Raw genomic sequence first — 23,330 nt, 5'->3', positions numbered from 1 at the left:
ATAACGCCAGAAAATTTATTAAATATAAAACTTTGTTATTTTAAATTATAGGCATTAGTTAATTCTTACTCAATTTACATTCTTCCAAAGCGCAAAAACTAAAATTTATCCGCATTTTGTAGAGAGTTTACGTAATTCCAAATCGATAATAACCAATTGAAGAGAGAGTGTAAAGATAAAGATAAAGATAAAGATACATTTATTTGTTCAAACATGTGTACATAAGGTGTTAAGTCGGGTCCGTGGGCGACCCCCTGTGTTCGACGCACCCGTGGTAGACGCCCCCGGTCAGATAGAAGCAATTTTTAATCAAATGTTTATATATATTATAACAAAAATATTTATACTGATCGTACAAATAAATGTTTAATATTATTTTACCATAGTGATACCTAAAAATATAATAGGTTTTATTTTAACCTATCATATTTTGTCATAGGTTTTATTTACCTATAATAACATGTAAATCGTTTTACCTAATCAAAATAATTGTAACAACCAGTCTTTAAAATAACTCTACTCTCTCTACATTTAACTAACTACAAATAAAAGTTTTAATTATAAAAGTTTTAAGTATTTTTAACAAAAAAATAAATACATCATTTTAAATAGCGTCAAACATGCATGGTTTTCGTTGACTGTACTTAGTGCAAAAGCCGAAAAAAGTATGATAATAAATTTATTTAAATCGGGGGCTTCAACCACGGGTGCGTCGAATACTGGGGGACTCGGCCACGGACCCGTTAAGTCAGCATTTAAAATGGTATCAACATGTCGTACCTTTGCGGTGTACAAATTAAATTAAAAATAAAATATCAATTACAATAATACTGCATAATCAGTGTAATACCAGTACTTATTATTATTCTGTGGTAATACTTTGAGACAGCCCTTTGAGATGGCTACGGCTTCTAGCTAGATCTATACCCACCTGTGTAACAATAACAACAAGCATGAAAATAAATTTAATCCCCAGTCGAATTTAAATTCAATGTTACTTCATTCAGTCAATTACGAGCAAGGCGATCCTGGTTAGCAAGTCATTGAATAGACCCTTAATAAAATTACCGTACTTCATTATACTAAAATAATTGATCAAATAACAGGAAACGTCGTTAATACAGTAGGCGGTGCTTTCAGGGGTTCCAGCGAAATTGAATTTTCCAGAATATTAGAGATCAAGGAATATTTATTTTTACTTAACTTTGAACGCATTACAATTATTATAACGGTAAAGGGAATGTTTAGCGGGAATATGCTAATGATTCGGAATATCTAGGTGCTTATTTATTTATTTATTTAATACAATATAAAATTAGCTACTAAAGGCAAATGAAATGGCATACTTAATAATAGCTTAATTAATTTATCTGTAAGTTAAATGTTACACAAAAATTAAATAGAAATTTAAATTAGGCTATTCTAATTATTACTAAGGATTTCCACAAAGACCAGTCCTGCGCCGCCCGCATCCAAGCACTTCCCGCGACTTTCACCAGATCGTCAGTTCACCTAGTAGGAGGCCTGCCCACACTACGTCTTCTGGCTCGTTGTCGCCACTTTTCTTTTTGCATAATTTTATTTATTTCAAAGACATAATGATCATAATGTTAAATTATTTTCGTAAGAGTTGTTTTAAGTAATGATTTCTATGATGTTGATTAATAAGCAATTTCATTAGACTTAGAGTAATGTACCGATTAATTGATTAATCGCATCATTGGCACACCTTATAAATTAATACAATGATTAATCTGCTAAAGGTTCAGCCAAACCAACGCGATCAGCCGGCATGCAGCGATGGCAATCAGACTAAAAGTTTGGCCGAACCAACGCGATCACAAGCGATCAGCCGGCGCGTCGCGGCGTGCAGTGTGCATTTAAGTCTGATCGCCATCGCTGCACGCCGGGTGATCGCGTTGGTTTGGCCGAACCTTAATAAAATTAGTACATACAATGTGATATTAATGTAATGTCTTGGCAGAACGTCATTCTGCCAATTTCACGTCCATCATTATTTGTCAACGGTTCTCCGAAAAATTTTGTTTCGATATTGAACTCTATGCGAAATATCCAAAGTTTCAAATTGAATGTTAAAGCGAAAGCTATTTGGCGTCCACTCAAACCGCGGTAAAAAATAAATGAAGAGATCTAGTTGAGGTCGGTGACACTAAAAGATGTGATATTGGAAGATAATTCTAGCTATAAAAATAAAATGGGCAGGGCACCTATTACGCAGAACTGTTGGCCGATGGGGCAACAAGGTTCTGGAGTGGAGGCTGCGTACCGGAAAACGCAGCGTGGGACGTAATCCACAAGGTGGACCGACGACATCGTAAAGGTAGCGGGAAAGCGCTGGACGCAGGCCGCTACCAACCGGGTAACATGGAAAGCATTGGGGGAGGCCTATGTTCAGCAGTGGACGTCCTACGGCTGAGATGATGATGATGATAAAAATAAAAATAATACATACATGCCCGTTTTCACCATCAATCCTTAATTTTTAAGTGCCTCCTATGGTAACACATAATCAGAATTTTGTTTTCATAGGGGTCACTTAAAATTAGGGATTGATGGTGAAAACTGGCATCATACTCGCATACTGTAGGATATAATAATAATAATAATAAGCCCCGCAGGGCAGCTTTGTGGCGAGCTGTTGGTGAGTAGCGNATAATAATAATAATAATAATAAGCCCCGCAGGGCAGCTTTGTGGCGAGCTGTTGGTGAGTAGCGACACCACGGGGCCAGTTGTTAATCCGAGTGCTCCCGAGAGTCGGTCAAGACCCTCGTCTTCGGCTTGCCGAAGTGGAAACCGAGAGGGTCTGCAGGACTTTCACCTCTGGCTTGCCTTAACCGGCCGGCCAGAGTGGAGTCGCTAGAGCTATATGCTCCAGGGGTGGAAGTGTTAAAGGGCATAACGCCGCGAGTAACCTCGGAGAAAGCGCAGCACACCTCTCTACATCCCTGAGCTGGCAGACGCCAATGTTGCCCCTCAGTCCGGTCTATACGACCCATGACGCCAGGGGGGGCCCATTTAGTCGCTGGCTAGTCACCGCCTGCCATTTTTTCAGTCAGAGACTATGAACCAGGCAGGTGTCCCGTAGTCTCCATCCATAGCCCAGTAACCAGTCCCTCCATCCTTCATCCATAACCCTAGTCCATTCTTCAATAACTGCAATAGCTCCTGTGCACAGGCTGGGGATGGTCACTGGCTACATCCCATGATATAGTCAGAGACTAGATCCAGCATGTGCACCACTTTCACATTTGTCGATTATTTTGCGCTTAAAACGGCCTCTACGTGTTGGATCTGTATCCCCACGCAAGCCTTATAAAGGACCGGGCCACTTTTGACCCGTGAGCTCCAAAGCGTCATCATCATCATCATCAACAGCCCTTTACAGTCCACTGCTGGACTATGAGCCTCCTCCACTATAGTGGAGGGTCTTGCCATAATCTCCACGCTTGGCAGGCGGGTTGGAGATCGCAGTTTAAAAGATTGATGTTTTTCAGAGAGCGCTGCTGCCCATTCTCTGTTTGATGTGTAGTCCCTAAGTCGCCTCTTACGACACCCGCGGGAAGAGTAGGGGTTGGTGACAAATGTATTCTACTCTGCCGTCACCACACGGCTCAAAAGCGTACAAACATAATAATAATAATAATAATACGTTTATTATCAGACCATTATGATCCATACATTGTGTTAGTAACAATCTTATACTTAAAAACTAGGTTAGTAGTAACATAAATCAGTCAAAAAACCGGTTTCTGGATCCATGCAAGTGAATATTAATCCAGTGCTTAAAGATGGGACACGATGGCCTATCTTTGATAACCGATAACCGATATAGCTTCAGTGCAATTAAGAACATTAGTAATTAAATGGTTCCAGATAAACATTCTGTTTACAATGATTTTTTTTTTAGTTTTAAAGACAGATTTTATAACGCCTTACATCACAAATATCTACGTAAATAACGCCCCTATTCACAAACTTTACCATGAGGTTTCACAGTGCGCATGGACGCACAGGGTGACACACGAAGCAATCAGAGAGCTCTATTGAACGCTGTGCGTTTGATTTACTTCTTCACATAAGCAAGCATCGTTTGTGAATACGGGCGTAAGTCCTAATGCATTATTTTGTTTTAGATAGTTTGACATTCAAGTGAAGAACTGTCTAGGTCAACTAGATTAACTTTGACTGTTGATAACTCCAATGTAAACTTGTAAGTTTTGTAATGGAATATACCTAGTTGATTTTAGGGCTGGGTTGCACCATCTTAGTTTAACATTGACAAACGTCAAAAATCTGTCAAACTCCATACAAAAACACCGGTTAATGTTATAGTTACGGTCAAAGTTAGGTGGTGCAACTCACCCTAAGACTTGCATGTTATGACCGAACTTGATATTTAAGGCGAACAATCAACAATTTCCAACTAGCTATTCTACTCAAGGGTTAAAACTGAGTCAAACTTAATTTTGAGACTTGAAGGTTGAATTCTTGATTTAGACTGACTAATTATAACCTCCAATTTAAGTGTAAATTTAGTTTGCGAGTGTAATTACATAAATTAGAACATAAATCTCCTAACTTTAATTGGATAAGATAGTTATGAATAATCGTAAAAGAAAGGTGTTAATATAACAGCATATAAGGCCCAGAACACACGGTGAAACGCAATTGCAACGAAACTGCAACTTCTAGTTACTTTTGAGTTGCATTTAAGTTTCTGCAATAGATTCCGTTGAGAGACCACACATGACGCGACCATTTCAAACCGGTTTCAAACTTTCAAACTGGTCGCGTCATGTGTGGTCTCTCAACGGACGCTATGGCAGAAACTTAGATGCAACTCAAAAGTAACTAGCAGTTGCAATTTCGTTGCAGTTGCGTTTCACCGTCTGTTAGTGTGCCCTAAGCTTTTTATCTTTAAGAATGGTTGCAAAGTTACGCGGACTAAGCAATGTTTTTATATGTATTTCCTAAACTTCTGTGAACTCATACCTCTTTTAATATTAGTATAAAGTAAACCCCCGAGTAAAGTTTTCATAACTTTATCGAGAAACTTTTAAACTGTGGTAAAGTTTGTATTCTCTGCTATTAAATCCAATTGAATAATGAATTGGTTTCAAAAAGCAAGTGACTCACGTTCAAACAAAGCCAGACCTTTAGAATAAAATTTACCTAGTACTATTGAAAGAGTTTTTCGGTGGAGTTTCTAAAATCCTAAACTGACAATTTAAAAAATAGCTTATTAATTGTTCGCTCCAAACTCTGCTAGCTTGAATTTTATTTTAACCAGTAGCTTCTTAAGCTTTTTGATTACAACTCGTCGTCGTCGTATGTCTCCATCCGTGTAACTGTTTTTGGGCATTATACTACTCTAAAGTACCTACTTCATATAACACTAGCGGCCGCCCGCGACTTCGTACGTGTGGATCCCGTTTTACCCCCTTAGGGGTGGAGTGTCGTAAAATCCTTTCTTAGCGGATGCCTACATCATAAGATCTACCTGCATGCCTTTCAGCCTGATCCGTCCAGTGGTTTGGGCTGTGCGTTGATAGATCACTATGTCAGTCAGTCAGTCACCTTTGAGTATTATAAGTTAGATTTTTATTTTTTTAAATTTATAAACATATCGAAGCTACAAAATCAAACAACAACGGATGTGATTATTCTAACGCAGTACAGAGACGTGTTCTTTTTATCAACCCTATCGTCGATCCGTCTTTGTTCGACGACGACGATGAACTATTCCGCATCGTACACAAAAATAATATCGAATCAGAAATCTTGGCTTAATCGGTGTACCTTCATCATACATAAAAAATTCTCTTCCTTTAGTTGAAGTCGGTCAAACTTATGAGTTTACATATGTGTAAAAAAGTATCGACAATAATGCACTAATATTTTTTCTGGAAAACAAGCCTAAACTTGTTTAAGCGATTTTGGCGCCCCGCCCGGCATCCGTTGGCACTACGTATCGATTGATAAACTCGATCCGTTAGGTAACTCACTCGAGTAATGGAGCGATATCGTAAATAGTGATTCGATGAGATAGGCATAGTGCAGTTTAGTGCAGTGGGTTTTACAGGTAAAACTGTTTCCTAGAAGTTGGCATAGTTAACGCCCGTACACAAACATTACTATGAGGTGTCACAGTGCGCGTGGACGCACAGGGTGATACGAACCAATCACAAATCTCTATTCAATGGTGTGCGTTCGATTTGCTGCTTCACTTCAGCAAGCATCGTTTGTGAATGCGGGCGGTACAACACGGTTGTTATAATAAATATCAACGGCGAGTACATCACTCACCTTTGATTTGCGGACGATATCGTAGGCATGGCTGAGGCTTGAGACCTTGGAAGATCTAGGCACAATGCTCGATGGCCCCAGTGGAGCCTCTCAACAAAGTCAATAATATTTTGTATCCAAATATCGTCATAATCAAATAACTTAGCCATTTTATTAATTGAATAAGTTATCACTTGCTTCAGGATGGGTTACACAACCTTTCGCTTGTCGGATAGTGTGTTTTCAAGTTTTAAAGATAACTAAGATGCATCTTGGAAGTAAATATACTTAATCATACTAACGGCCGCCCGCGACTTCGTTCGCGTGGACTCCGTTTTATCCCCTTAGGCGTTGAATCTTGCAAAATCCCGTCTTAGTGAGCACCTACGTTCTAAAAGGAACCCCCATGCAAAGGAGAACAACCACTTTCTATGAAGCGTTGGGCCCAGTACTAAGTTATTTGTACAGCTACAAATTTTATGTCGTTTTTATGCCTTCATAAACTACTTTATTATTGTGTTTATTTGAGGTTGCTAACTAATGTCATTCTCGAGAAAACTAAATTAGAAAAAACTAGAAAAAATGTTACTTTTATACAAAATCCAGTCGTCAGTTACCCAAATCGCTAGCAGAATCCGTTAGAAATAGCATAAAATGTTATTAATCGATAGTTTTATTTCTTCTTCTTCTTTTAATTCGTTTTAATTCAATTCAACAAGCATTCGCAACAGTCTCATCCTTTAGATCCTTTAGACATACTAATCTGTGGTCTCATCTGTGATTCGCAAGTGACATTGCTGCATTGACAGATGACAAAACGAATTATTTTCATTCATTAATTCATTCAATCATTTTAGTTTTGTCATCTGTCAGTACAAACCTTCTTAAAGATCAAATACACTGAATTGTCCCACCCGTGACATTGACAGGGGGCGCCACCGTCAATACCGGATCGCTGGTTCCGATTTTTGCCATGTTAGAAACTATATAGTTGAACGATGGTGGCGCCCCCCTGTCAATGAGTTTGGTGGGACAGTATAGTGTATTGAGTCTTTAATCGATTGACTTTTAACGTTCCATTTTACGTTATCTTAGATTAAATCATTAATTCGTTTTTATTATTGTATACGACTTACGACATCAGTTAAAATTATCATTTTTACCGTAAAATACTCCCTAATGTATGCGTAATATAATATCAAAAACCTACCAATGTACAACTCTGTACAAACTTGGGCCCAAAATGGTTGTTCTCCTTTGAGACTCCTAGCACTTGTAGTTTTTGAGATTTCGTTATGAGTGAGTGAGTCAGTCAGTCAGTCAATCAGTGACCTTTCGCTTTTATATTTTAATATAAGTAGATTAAAAAATAAATAAAATCATTATATTTTTAGTAGGTCGATATCACAAAGTTTTGGTATAGACTTTATACCAACCCATCTGTATATTTTTACTTTATGGTAGGTGTAATGATCACAATAATAAGATTTCCGTATTCCTGAAATATCAACGTATTTCAGATATGCTAATAACTAACAATAAATCAGACAAACAGACCTACACGTTTTGTCTTAGCGTAGGAATTTCAGTCTTTATAAAGTACTATTGATAACTTTGTTTTGTGAATTTAGAGAGAACTAGCGGCCGCCCGCAACTTCGTACGCGTGAATCCCGTTTTTCCCGCTAATTCCCGTTCCCGTGGGAATTTCAGGAATTCCTTTCTTAGTGCACCTCTACGGTACCTAAGCTACGTCCCTTCCAAATTTCAAGTGCCTACGTTTAGCCGTTTAGGCTGTGCGTTGATCTGTCAGTCAGTCAGTCAGTTTCTCCTTTTATATATTTAGATAAAATAATACCTACGATAAATCTAACTAGTATTGATCCAATTTGAATAAGCGGCTTTGTATTAAAACTGCACCCCGATTACGGTAACTTTTAACGTCTACAATCCAGACGCGTTTCTGATTCTGCAATACGATTGGTCAAAACAGCTGACGTACGCTGTTGAACGACCAATCGTATCGCAGAATCGAGAAGCGTGTCTGGATTGTTGACGTTATAAGTTACCGTAATCGGGGCTCTGTAAGCTGTGTTAAAACGTTACAAAAGACAGAAGATTCACGCCCGTTATCACAAACATTACTATGAGGTCTCCTAGTACGAGTGAACGCACAGGGTGACACACAAACCAATCACAGAGCTCTATTTGCTGCTTCATTTAAGCGACTATCGTTTGTGAATACGGGTGACAAAGCGTTCTTTGTAATAGTATACAAAGTTTGAAGAACTAATTTTACAATACGTATAAAATTATTTTCTAAGTATTTACCTTCGGATGGATGTTTGACTTTCACTTTGATTGTGAAGGTAATCCGTTCAAGACTGGCACAAAATCTGTAACAACAAAACAAAAAAATAATTTATCTGTACATACTTACAATAGAAATAACGAAGAACAAGCCCATATGTAAGTAAGTCAAAAATTAAAAACTATCAATACGATACATAGTTTTTCAGTAATAGTATTTCTTCAAGTACAAAATATAAGAAGTAAGATTTATCATTCCAGGTTACTTTAAGAACTTTTGAAATGACCTACCCAATACAAGAGTGTAGGTAGAGCATTGGTTCCCAAACTTATTTAAGACGCGTGGGGGTTTCGACCATACAAAACATTCTGCGCCCCCCTCCTCCAGTCAAGATTATTTATTGGTCGTATCGAGCAGTCTAGAATGCATTCTCTTAGCGGTCGCAGGTTTTTTATACTGTACACAGACGGCCCGCGCCCCCCTTTAAAGGTCTTTGCGCCTCCCCTGGGGGGCGCGCCCCCCACTTTGGTAAGTTTGGGAACCAATGGTGTAGAGAGTGTAGTGCAAAGTAATAAAAGAGTGTAAAGAAGCTTTTTAAAAGCCTACTTGCAAAATAAATGAAGTTGATTTCAATCTATCGGGTGAGATTTTCAGACTAGGTTCGGAATTAACATTACTTGCTTTTGCCCGCTTGAAATTAAGTTTGTCACAGATCGTCATAAATTATAGCCTATAGGCTATAATTTATATCAGGTTATATTTATAATATATATCAGGTTAACATATATGTTAACCTGGGTTATAAACAATAATACAGTTAAAAATCCGTTCAGTAGTTTTTGCGTGAAAGAGTAACAAACATCCAGACATCCAAACTTTCGCATTTATAATATTAGTAGGATGATCGGAAGGTATTTTGCATAATGACATACCTACTCGTATTATAGATTAGATGGGACACAATACCTCCATGATGTTACGGTTACATTTTAAACCATCCCTGGCATTTAGCGGTGTAATCCCAAGCTATCTCCTAAGCGCTCCGATCCTATCTGACGTCACGCCCCACTGCCTGATGACGTCACCGTAATTACGGTTCAGTGATAGGGCTCGATGGGCGTACAATGCGATAAGAGACATTGATAGTGAAGGTTTAAAAGTTGCATAGGAATTTATGCTTTGTCTATTTATGATAAAATTTTCATGTTTGTAAAACTTTATGACTGTTATTATTACCCTCTATTAATTGATACTGAGTCAGTAGCGGCGCTTAGGTATTTCAGCTCTTGCCAATTGTTGGTCTCAAAATGTGGTATTACGGCCAACTAACAAACATTTGGCAAGTGTTCTATTATATAAGGTATAAGGGCTACTGTTAAGAATTGGGATAGAAAAGGAATAAATGATACCCAGGCTCAAGGAAGGGAAAGCGATATAATAGAAGGATACAAGGAAGATACAGGATCACAGGGATAGAAGCAGAGACAGAAAGATGACAAGTGACATTAGTAAAATATAAAAATATAAAACCATAAACTATCAAAAGAGGCCGTTCGTAACATCTCTCCCTCTCTCTCAACAATGATAGAATATGAATATCAAGAAAAGAGAGAGAAAGCGGGAGAGATTGATACGAACGGCCTTAAGGTGGGCTACCAAAAGAGTTAAAAGTTTATCTAACTTTGTGACGTGACGTGGTGGTTGAAATTGTTCTGGCTTCGGGTCAGGGGGTGGTGGAGTCTTGCAGTCAGGTGAACAGATGAGGCGTCGTGTAGAAAGGAAGAGGCGTGGCAACCGTAAATAAAGCAGCGTCCAGCAGAGTTGAAGGAAGAGGCGCAGCAACCTTAGATAAGGAACGGCCGGGATGCACAGAGGTAGGCGCATCCCCGGTGGCAGCTCCAGATTGCAAATCGGGTTCACTTGAAGTAGCAGGTCTACCTGGGCACGCAGAGATAGGCGCGCCCGGAGAGGGAAACCTGCGGCAGCTCTACCTGGGCCCGCAGAGATAGGCGCGCCCGGAGAGGCAGAGCTGTAGATATGTGATGCCCGACTTGAAGGCGCCGTATTCTCCAACCATTTCGGAGTGTTAACGCTGCAGCGGCTGCCATTGGCTTCAACAGGCTACGAGCGGTCCCTTTCTGGATACGACGAAATTGAAGATGGCGAGCCGTAAATCCGATGGAGCTTCGGTATCCAAAGTCTCATCAACGACCATATTGGCATGCCGTGAGCAAGGCGTTGGTGATAATGACACGTCAGCAATCCACTAACTCGATGCGTTCCAACCAAGACTTCCACTCTCGACGACAGAAGTTTCCATCCAATTTTCAAAAGTAGTTACCGAGAGCCACAATAACCATCTTGGTATTAAATCAAAACCACACGTCGAAATTTTACTTTGCAAAAGTTAAGACAAATAAAAAAACTAGAGTAGCCAAAGTTAAAGATTAAAAATAAATTTAAACTTAGGATTGCACAGTTTGAAATGCCAGGAGCGTGCAAGGTTTACACACATTAGCTCTACCTTACAAGCACCTGATGAACTGATGCGCGGTTATTGAAACGAAAAAATGCAGCCATTGGCTGAAACGGAACGGATCCGTACACAAAAAAATATTATAGGTGAGATAATGGAAAATAATGGTTTAAATACCGATAATATGCAAATGGAAGTTGCTAATGGCGAAACCTCTTCGATTTCCAACAAAAAGTGAGAACTAAATAATATAAAGACTAATTCTTTAATAAATGAAACAAAAAATAACAATGTTTCTAATATTAATGGAAACAAGTGTACTAAGCCATAACAAATACACGAAATTAAATTGGAAGTGGGATAATGTGTTGGTTGCCCTTTAGTAACCAAATATTCAAAAAAGAAATAGTGAAATCCTACTGATCAGGTATGGGATACCGGATAAAACCAAAAGCTCGTACGCTTTGCTGAAGATTACTTCTATCTACATAATTACTACCTACAAACTTGAGCTCAGAAGGCACAAGAGCGGGTGCCTCCGGAATAATCGAGACCCAAATGCCTTTTAAATGCGCTCGCTTTTGCACCTCATGCAGCACTAAAGATGATCGAAACGGCAAATAGAAAAGATCGCGGCATAAAAAGTGTCGCGCGTCCTTGCCCTGAGATCCAATCTTAACCCTCCTGATGGCAATTGAACAGGAATCTCTATCCTCTCGAACTCGGAAAATTAAATCATCGTGCGAAGATAGCAGACCTGGGCCAGATAATGGAGGAGAATCAAGACTGGAAGGAGCACAAGGGACGTCGACAGCGCGTAATTTTTCCGGCCGATTCAAGATAGAGACACCGAAATGAGGAAGGTACGACTTCCTAGTAGACTTATAAGTATGTAAACCTTTTTGCAAACACCGAGTAAAAACTTTTTCCTTACGAACCCAATTCAATTTTGACATAATGTCTAGGTGACGAAATTTATGACAGTTGTCAATCAAATGTTGTTGTTGACATTGTTGACAATAATTACAATTTGGTTTATTAATTACAGATTGTGATGGATGATTATTTACAGATGGCGAAGAACCGATGGCTGTGGTGCACAACGATTTGTTTATGGGCCGTTCAGATAAAGTGCGGACAGGTAACAGGTGTTCCTGCGGGACACTGGGACCGGCGAGCAGGAGGGTTGGGTCAAGGGGCGCGACAACCATAGAAATGGAACGGCCGGGATGCGCAGAGGTAGGCGCATCCCCGGTGGCAGCTCCAGGTTGTCCTAAAATAGGCACGTTAACAAGGGCAGATTTACCTGGGCACGCAGAGATAGGCGCACCCGGAGAGGCAAACCTGCTGGTAGACGATGCCTGATTTGAAGGCGCCGTATCCTCCAACCACTCCGTAAGATTGCGGGTGCTGTGACGACTGGAGCGAGATCGGCTGAAGCTGGCTTCTATATGGGCGAGTTCCGCTTGCAGCTCAAGCTCACTCGCCACGGCTTCGGCAGCTTCTAACCGCGCTCTTTCTTCAGCGGCACGCACGCGTTCCGCTTCCACGCGCGCTCGCTCTGCGTCGGCAGCTCTGCGAGCGAACTTAGCTTGCACGGCGAGGATGCGTGCCCGAACGGTGGTCGATGAACAAGATAACGATCCTGTAACAGATGCCGCGTCGGCGGCCGCCGCGGGGGTGGTCGCGACTGGTGCGGGGTCGGGTGCGGCGGCGTGAGGGGAGCCCCGTATGGGCTGCGTAGCCTCGGCCATACCCGATTTATTACCTTGTGCTTTTCTTTGAGCCCGAGTTATCATGGCTGGTAAGCGAAAAATAATTTGAAATTTTCAATAAATAATGCCGGAAAGAAGGACCAAAAATGTTAAGAATCGGGATAGAAAAGGGATAAAAATGATACCCAGGCTCAAGGAAGGGAAAGCGATATAATAGAAGGATAAAAGGAAAATACAGGATCACAGGGATAGAAGCAGAGACAGAAAGATGACAAGTGACATTAGTAAAATATAAAAATATAAAACCATAAACTATCAAAAGAGGCCGTTCGTAACAGCTACCTTTTCTTTTTTTATTATTTTCTATAATAATATTTTGACGTTCATAAGTGCCACTTGTGGTCTAAACTGAATAAATACTTTTGATTTTGATTTTAAGTTTTTCAACATTAATTAGTCCTTTGAACTTTAGATTTTAATTTGTCTCAGTTTATTTAAAACAAACTTGACCTTCACTGGTTGGGTTTTTATTGGCGGTCAAGCTGTAGATCCTGGTTACACAGGAGATGCAGCGGTGGGGACGAGAGATGGGAAGTTAATTTAAATAACTTAAATATTTAAAATACGCCACCAACCGGCCATTATGGATATAATTGGGGAAGGCCTATATTTAGCAGTGGACGTCCTATGGCTGAAAATGATGAGGATGAAATATTTAAAATAACAGGCCCGAGAAAGATCTAAGTTCACGCAAACAAAGTGGCGGGCTCACATAGTTTTTTTTTTAAATTCAAATTGAGGCTATAATCTCAGTCTTAAAAACGAGAATCTTTGTCATCAACCAGATTCATGGTAAATCGATGCTTTTTAATGGTTTAGATTAAATACCCATTAATAGCCGTATCCCGGAGGATCGGTGACGTCAAAGACTCCCCTCTGATCGGAAGCCGTGGGTGTAATTGTTTGCTGCTGACACTATACAGGGGAGACCGGGGCAAATGAGTTACGAAGCAGGATAGAAAATGCGCCAGTATACTGACTATTCCCATCTCTCGTTCCCACCGCTGCAACTCAACTAATGTCACATGTCATGCGCTTTGCAACGGAGGGAAGTCGAACCTTAACTTCGAACTCCTTCTATGTTCTTCTGATTGATTTCGTTGCGGGTCCAATGACAGTTTAACTTTCCCCCGGGACAAACTTGACCTTCACTGATTGGGTTTTTATTGGCGGTCAAGCTGTAGATCCTGGCTACACAGGAGTTGCAGCGGTCGGAAAGAGAGGTGGGAATAGTCCCGTAGTTGCAAATAAATCAGTGCCTAAAGACGAAAGTCTACAAATAGTGTGTGCTACCAGTGATTATACAAATACGGCTCAGAAACGTGGCCTCTCACTATAGGCCTCATAAATCTCAAAGTTGTACAGCGTGCTACGGAGAGGGCTATGCTCGGTGTTTCTTTATCAGATCGAATCAGAAATGAGGAGATCCGTAAACCTACTAAAGTCGCTGACATATTATTATTAGCTCTTCGGAGGTTTTATTTTTAATTTGATTAAACGTTCCCATATTGCCCCAGTCTCCCCTATTACGAAAATGGAGCAGCCTTTGAAAATGCGTAATTAAACGCTGATACACCCTGGCATAAGATACAGAACAGTTAATAAAGTCGGAAATTATTTGCGCGGTTTCTGAGTCTAATTGTGTTTAGCAGTTGTTACAGTCGACAGAAAATCAAGCTAAGCTGTTTTCAAATTGAACCAGTAAAAGCGCTTTTTAAAAGTCTATTTTGCATAAAAGTCATTTGACTTTTATATTATTAAAATAGATAAAATTATTTAAGATTTCCGCAAAGTGACGCCGGCGTAAGTACCCAACCACACTACCCGCTGTGCCATAGTCGATGTATGATATAGTACAAGCAATGCAAGAAGAAGAAGACTTGTGACTGTATATGGTGGGTAATATCAGAGTAAATACAAATGAGTAGGTAATCTTCATAGAAACGTCCGAGCGCGGTTTGTATGTGAGCGCGCCAATACGTATGCGGCGTGCACGCACACACTGACAAAATTTAGCCTGGATTAGCGGTGAGGTGCGCTGAATTTTGTCAGTGTGTGCGTGCGCGCCGCTTACGCATTGGTGCGCGCTCACATACAAACCGCGCTCGGTGCGTTTCTATGAAGATGACCTACTCATTTGTATTTACTCTGGTAATATCGTCTGCCATACGTTGTGTATGTGTGTGTGTTGCTAGGATTGCTCAGTTCTCGTGTAGTATACCTTGCAACGGAGTTGACATAATTGATAGATCTCCTGTCAAATAGAGTCTTCCAGCGACTTTGCGTAATTTAGCTTGGTCACGGGCCAAGTCACCGGTTTGATTTTTTTTCTTCCAACAACTTCAAAAATGTTCTCTAGAATCTTAGGCTTGGTTGCACCATCTTACTTTAACTTTGAAATCTGTCAAACTCCATACAAAAAGCACCGGTTATCGTCATAGTTACTGTCAAAGTAAGATAGTGCAACCCACCCTTAGTGTTGGAAGAAAAAATATTTAGAAATTCAATACAGTGACTTGCCCCGTGGACCAAGCTAAAAGTGGGCCAAGTCCCTGGAAGGAAAGAAAGAAGAAAGAAAGAAAGATACATTTATTACAATGGACATCACACAAATACAGGCAATTACATAGACATGACAGTAGTGCATATAATAATGGAAGAAGAAAAAATAAAAACAAGAGTAAACTGAGCAGTGCCACCCATCCACCAACAAGATGCCCACTGCAACGGGACCCCACTCAGCATATGCCGTGGCCCACGGTGACGAAGGCCACGGCGCTGGTTTTCAGTGTGCCCGTCAAATACACAGATACACTTTTAAGCAAGTATGCTATAAAGTTAATTCTATTCTAAATTTTAATATTTCTTTCTTTACTCTAAAAATAGCACAACATTGTTCAAAGCTTTTCGGCAAAATTCGGCACCACTCGGAATATTTCGACGCTAAAAACACAATTGCATCTGCATTGTGTGGGCGGGCACGTGGCAATTCAACCTTTTACCTTTAACCTGCGTTTAATGTGATGAAGGTTATTTGATACCTATTTGAAAAGCTGTTAGCTGCAAGATATCGACACAGACTGAAAAAAAAATTGCTGCACGGCATCTTGGGTTTTTAAGTTACTTGAGTTGGGTCGGATATTCTGAAACTTAGATGTCTTTAGTGATTGACTGTGTGTGTGTTTCTTTGTGGAAATTATTTTAATTATAAAGCTTTTCTGATAAAATGATAGAGGTCTTTCGTAATAATAAAGATGATGATGCAGGGATACATTTTTAAGTATTTTTTACTCACGCCCGTATTTACAAACGATGCTTGCTTAAGGGAAGTAGCAAATCGAACGCACAGCGTTGAACAGAGCTTTGTGATTGGTTCGTGTGTTACCTTGTGCGTCCACGCGCACTGTGAGACCTCATAGTAATGTTTGAATACGGACTATGGCTTTGAAGGTGACGTTACGCTATGAGTGAGCCCTGTCAGACGTATATTGAGGCTTTAAATCTGACACCATCTCACCCAATATAAGTGTAAGGATACCCAAAGGCACAAACAACTAGCCTGACGTCAAACGGGGCTCGGCTTTATGTCGCAATGATCCCTCGAATAGATTTACTTGCCAACTCCGACGGTTACGGGGCGCTGGGCCAGCGGTTTTATTTTCAATGTACAAGTTATCTAAGGCTTACCACAGTGTAGGTGAGAGCAGTAGACCTTTTTTTTAGGGACGCGCGCTGGTAGCTTGAAGAGCTTTTCCAGCTTCACCGGGCAGAGTGGCGGGTACAGAAGGTACTCTAAGCAGTAAACCATTTCATTTTAAACTTTATATAGTCTGGTCTCTGAGCACGTAGAATTTTGTCCAATGAGCCCAAGCTACCCATCCTTATCAATCGCGCGTAATTATGTCACTGTCGCGCTCGCACACTCACTGTGGGCGTCAGTCGCACAGTCGCGACAGCAATATAATTAGCGAGCGATAAGGATGGGTAGCTTTTGGTCATTGGATAAAATTCTACGTGCTCAGAGACTAGCCCTTTACCTACGGGCCCTTGGAAACCCAAAGTCGCCTCTCAATACGGGGTATTTTAACCTATAAAATTGTTTGCTCCACTTTACATCAAGATATTTTAAAAAGTATAAGACTTACGGTATTGAAATTTGGAATATTATATTCTGCAATTAATGTAGTTTCATAATTACAAGCGCATTTTACACTTAATTTGCAATTTTTTTGTTTTTTTGTCGTAAACCGTGATTTAGTATTGGCTTTGCCAAAATAACAATAGATGTTTATGTATTGAGAAGTGACTTTTGACTTGGCAACTATAGGTGCCTACCGTAGGTAAGAGGCTAGGCTTTAGACCAGTGTGATTAGAAAAGTTATGTGAAATCAGGCGGCTTCGTTTAACATAGCGCGATCTTGTACATGCGACAATGTTAATTTGTATGAAAATGCTGACGGAACTAGATGTCTGACGCCGCCCATATAATTAATTATCTTCTGAAATGTATCTTTTTTAAAATTTCACCTCAACTAAGCATGCATCACTCAATTATGAGCCAATGATGTAATGACCTACAGTCCACAGTGCATCAGGTTTTACATTTTGTTTGTCAATGGTATATCGATACCGTTGTCCACAGTTGACCTACTGTGTTTCATTATACTGTGTCAAAGTTATCAGAGTCTAAGCAGATAATGTCGAGTCTTCTCGAAGTTCGGGCCTACGCCGCTAAATGCGGGTAGCATTTGTGTAATTTTTTCTAGGGATTTAGTAATCTCTTTAACTTAACGTCTGGTCATTTTTAACTTCAATTTACATTAATTACTTTTATATCAAAATTTTGTATAAGTGTACTGATTAATTCTATGCTGTAATTAGAACTTAATGTTAGAAGAGTGTCTTTGAAATTAAATAACTGATTGACGTAGCATCTCTTTCAGCTATTTTTTCTCCACCGAAGAAAAATATTATCTTTGGTTAAAGAAGCATATTCTTCAATGGTTTTGCAAGGAAATGTTTGTAATTTTGAACTGTACATTATAAAAACCATTAATTGCAGTTTTTTCCCAACTTTTATTTATTTTGAACGACTAAATTCACTCTATATTTCTCAATAGGCAAATAGTTTTGATATTTCCCGGTCGAATGTCGGTTGTCGAATGAACGAAAACGGTTGTGAAATGCTTTGCCATGTAGACAAAGACAGACAGACAAGACATAGAACGCAGGCACAGAATGCATGCCATTCTCAGAACCATACAATACAGTTCGAAACACGATACGACAGAAATTTCCGGATTTATCCACTTTATTCATCAAATCAAATATTTATAACCATGTATAATATTTTAACGTCTGTAAACCTTTGAAAAAGAGGCTGACAATAGTGACTGAGTTTCTTGCGCTGCTTCTTCTCAGCACTGGCCCATTTATTGTCCTGAAGCAGTGGTAGGGTTAATACTGGGACGTGTAAAAGGGCGTTTTTAAAGCCTGTTTGCAGAAATAAATGAGTTTTATGAGTTTTTACTTTTTATGAGTTCATCTTTGTGAAGAAAGTGAAATTTTTAGTGTCCTCATTTCACCTCGGAATTAGTTCACTCAGGTGATATCACCCAGGTATCGACGTCGAAGTCACTAAAGCAGTCGCCTTTGGTAAACAGATGCGAAGCCCTGGGTGAATTTATTCCTAGGTGAACAAAAACGACCGCTTTAGTCCACTCAATTCACCTGGAAAATGAAGCTGGGTGAAATGGTTCCGAAGTGATGAGCTCACTGAAAATTCCACTTTTTTCACTCAGGTGATATCACGCAGGTGAACAAAGTGGAATAATCCAAATTGCCAAATTGCCTCGCTCAATTTATCGGGCGATCTCTAACAAGTACAGCTGTCTTCTTTATCAAGCAACTTTCACCCAAACCACAGGCAGTTGGGAGTCGGTAAGTTTAATTACATTTCCAGTTAATACCCCAAACTGGAGCTGTCGACTTACTTCCAATCAGACTCCTAAAAAAACTACAGGGAACAAAACATTAAGCTTAAGGCTGAGATCACACCGTCGCTTGCCTCTCTAACTGACGTAACTGACACAGAGCAAAATTTTCAGGCAAGTAGACAGATCGATTCGTCTTGCAAAATTGATTAAGATGGTGTAGATAACTCAGTTTCCAAAAAAAATGTCAGATACATCAGTTAGAGAGGCAAGCGACGATACTACAGTGCAACAAAATCAGATCAAAAAAAGAAGAATGGAATGTAGAGAGAGAGGTGTATGTGATTACCTACCAAGAGACACATTTTATTAGAGAACAATTCCATGATTTGAAGTAATGATAAAGTTGATAGTGTTTTATTTCATGCAGCTGGAAGTAAATAGGTACTCTAGAAATTACATTATTTGTAGTAGCAATTAAATAATTTATTTGAATTTGTACTTTATATTTGAAATCATCTGAGCTAAACATTTGCCTGGTTCATAAAAAGTACGATGTCGTTTCATGAAGTGCTCCATAGTGACTAAAAATGTATGAAATTATGCACAGTTGCCCAGTATCAACCACGCGTCCCTACCTCAAATAGTTTTCGAGAAATCAAGGGTTGCTATTTTCAAAAAGTTTGGCCCACTCTGTATTGATTTATTTACGTGCTTATATTAAGGCTAGCTGTAGTGTGGCCCCAGCTTTACCCCCTAATCCTAAACGAGTTCGGTTTACACAATGGTATCGATTCCCGCACTTACTCCTATTATGTCTGTCTCGTATTCTTTTGGGTCATTTATTCCATTATGTCCACGAAATGATACGATATTAATTACACCGCCTTTTATATTCGTACTGGCATTACCTTTTAGTGTAGGTAGCGTATCTACATCATATACTACATTATTTACTTGTGATAAGAGTGGCTCTTCCCGCGACCTTTACCAGATCGTTGGTTCATTTAGTAGGAGGCCTGCCCACGTTACGTCTTCCAGCCCGTGGTCGCCACTCGGGAACTTTTCTGCCCCAACGGCCATCGTCTCATCGACAGTGGGCAGCGCAAGAGCGTTGATTGTGGAATACCTTGAGGGAGGCCTTTGTCCAGCGGTGGACGTCATTTGGCTGAAACGAGCGATTAAGAGTGAATTTCAACAAAAATGTATGTTTTCATATTTTTCAGGGATAGTACATTAGTAGAGCTACCATCCCTAGTAGTTTGATTTACCCATTCTGGGACACCCTGTATATCATCTGTACTCAATCTTCAATGATGTGTTAATCCCAAATACGAGTATATACCTTCCATTTTTACATTTATACGAACTCCGCTCGGAACTAATTTATCTTCAAAAATGATGTAGCACTTTTATTTCTGGATCCATCCATTTGAATCAGCCTTTTTATATTATTTCAGCATGGTTTTTGTCTCATGTGGCATTTTCTGCGGTTAAAATAATCCTTTAAACCTGCAGTTGGTTCAGAGATGTAGGTATTTAAGGTTGTACAAATGGCGGACTTAATACCAATAGGCATGTTAGGGTCCTAACGAATATTACTAAGAAATAAAATAGCAGACTGTATAAAAATAGGTTGCTGTAATTCTCGCCAGCCTAATTACAATAAAATTATGAGAGTACGCGGTATTCGTGCGACGACGGTGGTGTCCAAAGGCGAGTGTGTGAGCCGAGCGCAGCCGATGATGACGCTGTCGGCCCGAGGTGACGTTAGTCATCGTACGCCGCACGCACGTTTCCTCCCGCGCGTTGTTGGCTTCCCAACAGCCTCATAAAACCTATACGCAGAAGTTAGCTACCATATTTCTAAAAGTGTAGGCAAATAGTAAAGCGAAGAATCTACGACTGATGGAGAAAGAAGGTCCTGGCAGACATTACATCAAGAATACTAAGTGACAATAGTAAGTGACAATATCTGCCTGAATCCGTTCGTTTCAGCCAAATCACTTCCACTGCTGGACAAAGGCCTCCCCCAAAGATTTCCATACCGACCGATCTTGCGCTGCCCGCGTCCAGGTACTTCGTAAAATCGTCAGTATGCTTCCCATCGCAACTCTAAATCACATTATTGTATTATTATCTTTTTTTTCAGCCACTGTTGTGAATACATTCCTAGCACGTGACGTACCGTCGTGGCCTTCCTCACCGGGGGTCACGGCATATGCTGAGTGGGGTCCCATTGCGATGGGCATCTATGTGCGACAGGGTGGCACTGTTCAGTTTACTTTCTCTTTAATTGTATGTTTTATGTGTTACATCTGTCTGTTTCCTTTTTTTTACCTCTTTTGTCTTTTGTGATGTCCATGGCGATAAATGTTTTTTTTTTCTTTCTTTCTTTTTTCACTGTTTAGGATCACTAAATTACCTAATTAAACGCAAAATGGCCAGATGGTTTGCTCTAACCTTTTTGGCACCTTCATGCCGTCCTTTCTTTTTTAATGCGTAGTATACTTATGTCGTATACTTTACGTGACTTGAATCTGTGTGCATACCATGACTTTACGTTAGGTGTGCTCGCTAGCGACTGCGTATAAAAATGGCATGAAATGTATGACAGATTCTACAGCGCCCTAGCGGCTTTTTTCAAAAACGAAAATCTTCATAGATTTTTTTGACGCTCTCGCTAGCGAGCACTCCTAACGTAAACTCATGGTAAGCACACTGAGCCTGGTCTGGCCAGAATATGCCAGATTATTCTGGAGACTGTCGCAGGCCATTACTTATCTCCTTACTTATGAATGCGCGACGCCAGAGAAATGTGACGTTGTTCCCGCAAATTGATATAAAACGTCTCCGACGGAACGGTCTGAGTGGGGAGAGGTAGCTGGATTTTGTTAGTTTGTGCTAATAATCTTTCGAAATTTTAGCGAATCTTGTGGTAAAATTTTAGGTTAAATGCTACTCAATATGATATCGGTCTATCTCTCCTAGATACTATCGCGTAATACTTGGGAGGCCACGTACCGTAAAACGCAGCGTGGGATGTCCACCCGCAAGGTGGACCGACGACCTCATAAAGGTTGCAGGAAGGCGCTGGATGCAGGCCGCTACCAGTGGAGCGATGTGGAAATCATTGGGAGAGGCCTATCTTCAGCAGTGGACGTCCTATGGCTAAAATGATGACGATGATGAATCTTTTGAAAGTTTAATTGATCTTGTAGATAATATTATGTTAGGTGATGTAAAAAGGCTTCAATATACCTAATCTCGGCTCATCTCGTACTTTTGCGTATACTCACTTGATGTAGGCAAGTTCAACAAATAAAAAACAGAGGTAAGTACTTCCATTAAGGTCATCAATTTAATTTAGACCCTAAAAAACATACGCACGCTCCAATAAACTCTAACATAAAAACACAAGGTATTAAACAATACTTTGTAACCGCCAGAGACTGTACCCTGGCCGTCCCCACAAGCCATGCTAACCAGGGATTTATCATTTTCGCGGCAGTCGCGGCCAGTGGAGTGCGAAATAGGAGCGAGGATCCACTGCGGAGACAGGGGAATGTACGCGGGATTTTTTACTATTACTACAGTAAAAAAATGTGGGATGTTTCCATGGAATAAACTGATAACTGTGCGGGAAGGCGCTGGATGCAGGCCGCCACCAACCGGCCATTGTGGAAATCATTGGGGGAGGCCTATGTTCAGCAGTGGACGTCATATGGCTGAAATGATGATGATGATTATGATGTACAGGGATTAAGTGCCAGAAGTTTAAATAAATAAGGAATGCAACAAAAATTTCTAGTTGAAACCAAAATGAAGTTTCCATGAAATTAATATCAGGGATACCACGAATGTTGCTAGGCAAAGCCGTGATGTTACTTCATAGTACAAGTATGAGTAGTTTCTGGGTAGTCAGCAATTAGCATCTAGCTGGAAGCGCTTATAGAACTTAAAGTTATGGAGATATGATATAAAGAACCTCTTTACAGAAAAAATATCTTTTAGCCTAGCCGCAGACTACATACCTTTTGTCAGCCGATAGTTATGCAAGTACGCATATTACACTGATTTGGTATCGGCCGATTTTTCATACAAATTACAATCGGGCCCAACTATCGACCAACTAAAAGACGGTGGTCTGCAGCTAGGCTTGTTATTTTGATGTTAAGAGCGTTTACGCCGTTTGGCGCAAAAACAGTACTTTTTCAACTCGTTACAATCATTAACCAGTAATACTACAAATATGTTATAGGCATAAATAGTTAGACAATTTCGTCGTCTAAATAGTTAATTGAGAAAATATTGCGATTAGTTTAGCATTTAAGAATTCTATCCAGATAAGTCCACACAGGTTTTGTAAATTTCCACTTTAGCGTCAGTTTACAAGCTGAAATTTTGGAAAGGGGGAGCGAGAGGCCTCAGCCGACACTCCGGTTATCCGCTGCCGACACCCTTTGCGCAAGAGGACAGCTTATGGTCTCCAACTGTCCCTTCCTAACAGGCCTCGGTCGCTAGACATG

General features: G+C 40.1%; 1 protein-coding gene across 1 annotated transcript in view; it reads right to left on the bottom strand.

Annotated features, from left to right (window-relative positions):
• LOC114364077 (uncharacterized) overlaps positions 1-23,330 on the bottom strand; it is a 126,114-nt gene that overhangs the window by 27,097 nt on the left and 75,687 nt on the right. The window contains exons 2-4 of the mRNA XM_028320066.1: positions 12,140-12,894; positions 10,556-10,755; positions 8,638-8,702 (exon numbers count right to left, since the gene is read on the bottom strand). Of these exons, the coding sequence (XP_028175867.1) occupies positions 8,638-8,702; positions 10,556-10,755; positions 12,140-12,894 (1,020 nt within the window). The remainder of the gene's footprint in view (positions 1-8,637; positions 8,703-10,555; positions 10,756-12,139; positions 12,895-23,330) is intronic.

The sequence above is a fragment of the Ostrinia furnacalis genome, unplaced genomic scaffold (genome assembly GCF_004193835.3).
Source record: "Ostrinia furnacalis isolate ACB-3 unplaced genomic scaffold, ASM419383v2 OfSCF7348, whole genome shotgun sequence".
Lineage (NCBI taxonomy): Eukaryota > Metazoa > Arthropoda > Insecta > Lepidoptera > Crambidae > Ostrinia > Ostrinia furnacalis.
Note: the sequence above shows the minus strand (reverse complement) of the source record. Positions and strands in the feature narration are given on the sequence as shown.